The 7,395-nt window shown below is 38.4% G+C and overlaps 2 protein-coding genes across 2 annotated transcripts; both read left to right on the top strand.

Moving 5' to 3' along the window:
* Window positions 1-2,425: 2,425 nt before the first annotated feature.
* LOC108106777 lies at window positions 2,426-3,074 on the top strand. The gene has a single exon (XM_017214018.2). It carries the CDS (start codon window positions 2,501-2,503, stop codon window positions 2,906-2,908), a length of 408 nt encoding a protein of 135 aa, XP_017069507.1. The 5' UTR covers window positions 2,426-2,500; the 3' UTR covers window positions 2,909-3,074.
* Window positions 3,075-3,859: 785 nt separating this feature from the next.
* On the top strand, window positions 3,860-5,013 carry LOC108106776. Its single transcript, XM_017214017.2, has 2 exons — window positions 3,860-4,386; window positions 4,449-5,013. Exons 1-2 carry the CDS (start codon window positions 3,886-3,888, stop codon window positions 4,794-4,796), a joined length of 849 nt encoding a protein of 282 aa, XP_017069506.1. The 5' UTR covers window positions 3,860-3,885; the 3' UTR covers window positions 4,797-5,013.
* Window positions 5,014-7,395: the final 2,382 nt, after the last annotated feature.

Genomic DNA, 7,395 nt, shown 5'->3' with positions numbered 1-7,395 from the left:
TGAGCGGGATGGGGGGAGGGTTGGGTTGCTGTTAGTGTTAGTGTGTGTGTATGTTCGGTGCCTTTTGTTGGTTCGGGGTTTTTGTGTTGTTAATTAATAAACACGAAACCCGGAGACCATTGTACACGGGTATGTGTGACTGTGTGTTCGCACAGTTTTCAAGGGGTTAAAATAAGCAATTAGTTGGATTTTCGACTAGGCGCTCAGCAAACGGGCAGACGACGATGAGGCCAGAAACATTGGAGGCCATTCTGCTCTTCCATGCCAGCCGAAATGAGAAAGTTTCAAACTGTTGCCGGCGCTGCCTCTGCTGCTGCTGCTGCTGCTGTTGCCGCTTCTTCTAAAGAGGCAGCGGCGCAGGAGTTGGCTGCAGGAGGTAGTGGCAGATAGAGCTGGGATACGGATGGAAACGGATAACGAGGAGGAGATGGCATAGGAGGAGGATAAGGCGGTGGTGGAGCAGGCCGTGGAGACCCCGGCGATGGTGACCATTCTGCAGGTAAGCCAGCCACGCATCCAGCGAGCGAAAGCAGGAGTTTGAGGAGTGGCGCAGATACACGGAGAGCAAATAAAAAATCTTTAAATATAATTTTTTGGATTTTATTGAAAAAGTTTAAGTTACTTATTTTGATGAAAGTAAAATAAATTGAGATTAGTATGCAAAATATCCACTTTTTTATATAAATATTTTTTTAACTTAGAATGCTATTGTATTTGTCATTGCATACTTTTAGGCGAGTAAAGACATCAAAATTACAAAATATAAAACCTTCTTAAATTCTTCAAGAAAACGTATAGCTTGAAAAATGTTTATATGATTTCCATAATATTTATTATTGTTTAATATTAATAGCTTTTATATATAAATATACATGTTTAGCATTATAATTTTGTATTAAATAAATTAAATAGAATAAATAAATTATAAAAAAATTAAATAAGAACATTTTCTCTCTGTGTACCTTATGTGCCGGAGCAACCTTCCGTTGTTTGCCTGTTGCAGAGCTTAATTGGCAAACCCTGATGAGACTGGCAATTAGCATGGACACGAACCCATGGCAAAATGAATGATGGCCCAAAGGCAGTCATATCTTCGTTTGGCTTAGTTGGGTAGGGTCAGGGCAGGAGAAGGCGAGTGTGTGGGAATGTCGGCCAGCTATACAAAAATAAAATATCTTAAAGATGGTAGTTGGAGGTATAATAAATATTTTTTTATGAGTTTTTCTTCGCAAATTTTAGCTGGCGAGATGTTTTTTTTAATTTATTTTAGTAACCCCTTTTCCCAGAAAGACCAGATCAGTTCCTGTCTTTGGAAAGCTAATAAATCACCTTTAAAGGCTCTAAAATATTAAATGTAAATTAATAGAAATGCTAATGAATGATACGCCTTTTAAGGTCACAAAACAGTTTTTTCTTATAAACGGACAACGATATCTCAATTATTTTGTAGTATTGCCACCACTTATCTACAGAAATAGATCGGCAAGAAACCAAAAATAAATAAACTATGAGAATGCGGCAACGTTATACATTCTAATTGTGAACCGCCTCCAGAACAACAAATCTTATTTTGCTGCCGGGTCGAATGACTATGAATCACGTTAATCTGCTCGGCGATCAAGATATACCCCTACATTTTACATAAGACACCTATGACAGCTAGGCCACCATAACTCTCCGACGAGGCTCGGAGAGCTGCTCTCTGCCATTGAGATGCCAGACACGATGACTTTATATGGCCAAGCGCCAAGCGACGCGCCATTGTCTGCCACCGATCGAAAGTGCGAACCCGCGGAGGCGGCGACCTGTAAATGCACTTAGGGAAATTTGTATAAAAATAAATCCCTTTAATAAAATTATAATATCAAAGAGAGATATGACTTCGAGATCAGGTCCTGCAACATTTCTTTAAGCTAAAAAACAGATTTAAGTGTATAAATAATAAATCTACAAATATGTTTTCCTTTTTAAAATAGAATCTAAGTTTAATGAAGTTTAATTTTTTTTTTAATTTGGTTTAAGCATTTGTTTTTAGTAATCTTCAAAAGTCAGAAGTCTCTTTAGATCGCCCTGATAGAACTAGTTGGGAATTTTAGACTTTTATTGAGAGGATCAAAATAAAATTATCATACAAAATCCTTTCCCTTAAAAATGCAACCTACTAGAAATTAGTAACACAGCAATTAAAACCATCAATTTCTTTATTTTTCCTAAATTTTTAACTCACTTGTTTTCTTGAGTGTCTGAACCCGTTTGAAGCTGTCGGAAGAAACCGCGCTTAGACTCGTGCCCCTGACGTCAGCAATTCAAAATACGCGCAAACAAATCGCGGGGGTCGAATCTCTGCGGCAAATAACAATCATTTACATGACGAGTTTTGCGCTCAAACAAGGTGAAATCATATTTTAGAATACGACCTGATCGACAGCGTCTCAATCGTGTTTGCGATCTCAGTGTGAAAAGATCAACTGCTCGAAGAAAATAAACAGAAAATTCAGAGATGCCGCTGCGCAAAAAAGAGGACTACATCCCCATTAAGTGCGAGGGCTGGAATGGAAAGTTCGAGTATCCCGATGGAGCTGTGAACAATGTATCCAAGATCCGTCGACAGAATCAGAATGTGACCAACACCAATAACTTCTATGGATTTAGCACGGAGCCGATTGTCTTGCCCACCGAATGGGATGGCACCTTTGTGAAGAGTGGCGAGACCCGTATCAAGCAGGAGCGCAATCGTTCCGATGATCAGGATTACTTTGACTATAATACTGAACCCACTGTACTTCCGCCCACCTGGAGTGGTGAATTCGTCACCGATCCCAACGATGTGCGCATCAAGCCGGAACGCAACTTCTCCGATGTCCGGGATTATGCCGAGGCAGCACGCTTCAAATTGGTCCAACACTGAGTGAGATTCGATCCAATCCTTGACGTTTCAAATCAAACTAATCCTGCAAATGTTTCGTTTGTTTTGGTTTCTCATTGTACTTGTAACCTTATGACCTAAGCGTTTGTTGTATCTTAATTTTTATCATATTTATTCGTATACTTAATAAACAATAGCAAAAAAAGCAGAAAAAAACTGTGAAATACTAGAAAGTTCCGTTGTGCAATTGCCTTGATTTGGCTTCGCGTGGGCGGTTTCGATATTCAGTGACCTTTTATGGACAATATAACGATCGGGTTTGCAAATTCAAGTCATATTCATAATATTTGTTGCGATCAACAACAATGTTGAGATTGCCTTTTATGAGGTGTACGGAAAAGCAAAGTTTAGATTACAAAGCTAATATATGTAATATATAAAATCTAATAAATCGCATGGAAATCCCTTTGGTAAACCCCATTAATCAAGAAAGTTAAATTCAAGATATATGACAACTTATTACAGAATTCTTAGGGAGTAAAAAATGTAAACCACATTTCCTTATTTAAAACCAATTTTTCGAAGTAAAATTACTTCCTGACCAGACCTAACATTACTGATAGTATTTGAGGAATGGTCTGACAGTTTTTAAATACTCTTGGGAATTCCCAATTTTCAAAAAAGCTTCCTGTTTACCCAAGTCTAAAGGTTCCTTTTAAATCAACTTGTTTAGAGCTGTTGACCAAATTAATTAGTTTTTACGCTTGTACAAATACCAAAAGCAAGATAAGAAAATATCCGAACAAATTCTTGCGAATTGTAATGCAGCCGAGCCTTATGTAAACAAAAGTTAAGTTAAAATATAAAAATAAATGAGAGCCAATAAAATATGAAGAGAGAGATTCCATTATAGGGTCGCAGCTGATATGGCTTTTGTCGGGGAAGTACGTATTGATAAGAAAGCGAGCAGTAAGCCCATATAAACGGAGGTGTCTCCAATTGTTGGGTTAACAGTCAAGATGCAAAGCTTTCTGAGTGCAGCTATCAGTGTAGCTCTTCTGAGCTTGGTGGCGGGTCAGACGTCGAACGTCTCCCAGTCCTTGGAACTTTATATACAACAGAACCAACGGCAATATGATGCTAAGATCAAACAAATGGAAGTTCAGCTGGCCAACTTTAAGATCTTGTTTAACACACGTATTGAGGCCTTAACTGTGCAAGCGGATTCGATGCAACTGAAACTGGAGGAAGCCTCTGCTCACCTGTACCCCATCACTCTGATCGATGCCTGGAGCAGGCAGTGCGTCCAAAACTATAGTGTCATCATACCCACTATCACCGCCGCCAGAGTTTCCATTACCAAGTGTGCCGAGAATCTAAATGGTGTCCTAAACTCCCCCGAAAGTACCTACAACAGCTTGAACAGTTACTATAAAAATAATTTGAAGAACAACCTGGCTCAATGTGTTAAACTTCATCCATCGGCTCAGCTGAATTACACTCTCTGTGTTACCAATGTGGTGAGTATATATGGTCTATATATTAATAAATCATATATTCAAAATTATTCTTTCCCTTATAGATTAGCGATGCCAATAAATACACGACAACCAGTCAGAATAACTTTAATAACTATCTCAAGAGTTCCGAATGTACGGCTGAGAATCGCATTAGAAGTTCTTGGCAATGCTCTTTTGGCCAGATATACTCTATTACCTCCAAGGTGGAGGTTGCCCTACGACTCGTCGATATCTGTATTCTGAACGAAGCAGTTTGTGGCAACATTAGCTGTTCTGCTGAAAAGCCAACATGTCCAAATGTGGCCAATGTTACTTTGGAAGAGATCAATCCTGGCAATTATACCATCCAGAATCCCTTCTATTTTGTGACCGAGAAAATGAACTGTGTTGAGTTCAAAATCCGGAAATAATTAACTACAGTACATCAACCATATTGAAGCCTAAGAGTGCTTGAAAATGTAAAACATTTTAAATGTCTTTAACTATTCTTCTTTCTATGTAATTTACTTTAAAATTGGCTAAAAAGTTTTCGATTCATCCGAGTTTTCCCGAAAACCAGTTTTTTCTAAATTCATCAGTAACACTTGTAACAATTTTGCTAATAAAAAAACAATATGTAATAACGTATTTCTGATTTAAAATAAATTTAAATAATGATGATATTTATTTTAATGCAATATTTACTTTCCAGAACCTAAAAATGGCTATTTTTCTGGTTTATAGAACAAAAAAGCAAGTAGAAGTTGGCAATCCCATATTAACAGCTGAATAAACATCTCGAATTTGTATGCCACAATCATTAATGAGTTTATTCCGAATTTTGATCAACACCAGATCCATTCAATATAGAGCTATAATATATGTTTAATATTTTGATCAGTTTATTCAGTTTGTTGATGAACCCAGCCAAAGAGATCCAAGCCCCAAAAGTCCCAGCGTTCCTTTCTCTTTTCTGCCCATAAGCAACTTATGTAACAGGATCCCAGAAACGTTCAGAACAACCCCACACAACCAGCCCATACAAACTCCGATGACAAACTGGCTTTTGGACCTTTTTCAGGTACCAGCACGAACCATCTCTGGAATTTAAGCCACTCAAAGGGACCGCTCTAGCATCCCAAGCCTTAGAATTGATTCCCCGAATTAGGGAATCACATAAAGGCTTTGTGTGTGGGTTTTCTTTTATAACATTTTCTATTCTCCAATTCCATTATCTCGATAGCAGATGCGTGAGAACAAAGATCGGCACAGGCTAAAAGGAAAATCGAGGATGGTGTGGAAACCCAAGCCATTGAAAGATTTTTATGACGCGGGCTGACCGTGTGAAATATTCAAGATGCTTGGGAAACCTTTGAAAATTTGTAATAGGCTGGCAGAAATATTGGTAGATGAACGAAGAAAATCTTTGGAAAATGAGCACGAGCAGGTAGTCAACACATGTCGACATCTGGGAAACTATGTGAGAAATTTGGGTATCCTTTGTTTGGCGGGAAATGTAGGATACTTCATGGGAAAATCTTTCAAAAATTATATTTTCCATCGTGTGAAAATGTTGGACAGAGTTTTCCGAACTGTAGAACAGAAAACCAGGAGATCAGAAAGAAAAGTTGGAAGCACGAGAAAAAACGGAAAATCTTCTAAGAAATACAGGTAGGACCTGTTGCATGTGAAGAAAAGAACATGCTTCTGATCCTTAATCTTCCGTAGATCGTGTGAATTTTACAAATTTGTGAAAAGCCTAGAAGAAAGACGGAATAGGCTAGCAGCATTTTCTGTAGCTATCAAAGAAGATTGTCTAAGAATTCTACCTGTCTGTGGCATGGAAAAGTGCAGCTGAAATCTTTTCAAAGAAAAGACCTCCCACATAAAAAAAGAATCTTAAAAAACGATGCCCCAAGAATTTGATCTTGCAGCTGGTGCAGCTGTGGGAAAAATAAATCTATTACCCATCCCGATCGTGTGAATTTTCCAAAAATGTTGTGCAAATGGAAAACTATTATGCCAGGCTAACAGCAAAAACTGTAGGAAAAGCAAAGAATTTTCCCTAAAAGAATCTCTACCTGTTGCTTTGGTTTGGAAAATGCAGCTGAAAATGCAGGCACGGTACACAAAGGGCACCCGTTTTCCAGGAAACCTGTTGATTGGAAAAGGGAACCTCCTCTTTTTTGTATTGTTTAAAAAACGGAACTTTAAAAAATCAAGATCTATTCAAGATCTATGCAGCCGCAGCAGCTGTGGGAAAGTTTACATCTGCCTTTTCATCTTTTTATCCTTTAAGAATTTTCCAACCGTGTGAATTTTCCAAACCAGATGTTCCCAATGTTAACATTAACACCAGGCTAACAGCATAAACAGCAGCACGAGCCTATGAGTTTTTCCAGAGAGATAGATCGATTTTATACCTGCTGAAGGGTCCTGGGAACTAGCAGATGGTCCGAGTCACACGATGATACGACATTTCCTGCAACCTGTTGCTTGGGAAAGAAAATATATGAGTTCTTAATAGAATTCCAATGCAACCGAAAAAGGTGTGGGAAAATGCATCTGTCGATCGTGTGAAAATTGCATCTTAATCAAGGGAAAACAGTTTTCATTTACCAGGCGAACATCCAAAAGAGCAAAACACTGAATAGTTTTTCCGAAGGGATGCTACCTGGTCTCTAGTCCTGGGAAAATGCATTTGGGCTTGAAGCACACGATAATACTGTCTATACAACTTGTTGCATGGGAAAATAAGGAAAAGAGATATGCATGGAAAATGTTCTAATGCACATGGGAAACCCTCCATCAATCGTGTGAAAATTACAACTCAATCGATCGAAATTGATATTTAAATACCAGGATAACAGAAGAGATAAGAAGAATAATCTGAATAGTTTTTCCTGGGAGACGATACCTGCACTTTAGTCCTGGGAAAATGCAGATGCTTTGGAGTACACGATGTCTCCTTTCTGCCGTCAGTTGCTTGGGAAAATGTGAATTGCTAATGTTGCTCAGTAGAAGCGAAAA

Source organism: Drosophila eugracilis, unplaced genomic scaffold (genome assembly GCF_018153835.1).
Source record: "Drosophila eugracilis isolate 14026-0451.02 unplaced genomic scaffold, ASM1815383v1 contig_1765, whole genome shotgun sequence".
Taxonomy (NCBI): domain Eukaryota; kingdom Metazoa; phylum Arthropoda; class Insecta; order Diptera; family Drosophilidae; genus Drosophila; species Drosophila eugracilis.
The sequence above is the reverse complement of the archived record's forward strand: the minus strand, read 5'-3'. Positions and strand labels throughout refer to the sequence as shown.

Bases quoted from the DNA above. Each gene is read 5' to 3' on its own strand.
- LOC108106777 (XM_017214018.2), top strand. From the start codon at position 2,501: ATGCCGCTGCGCAAAAAAGAGGACTACATCCCCATTAAGTGCGAGGGC.
- LOC108106776 (XM_017214017.2), top strand. From the start codon at position 3,886: ATGCAAAGCTTTCTGAGTGCAGCTATCAGTGTAGCTCTTCTGAGCTTG. The intron at 4,387-4,448 runs GTGAGTATATAT...TTTCCCTTATAG, and splicing joins CTCTCTGTGTTACCAATGTG to ATTAGCGATGCCAATAAATA.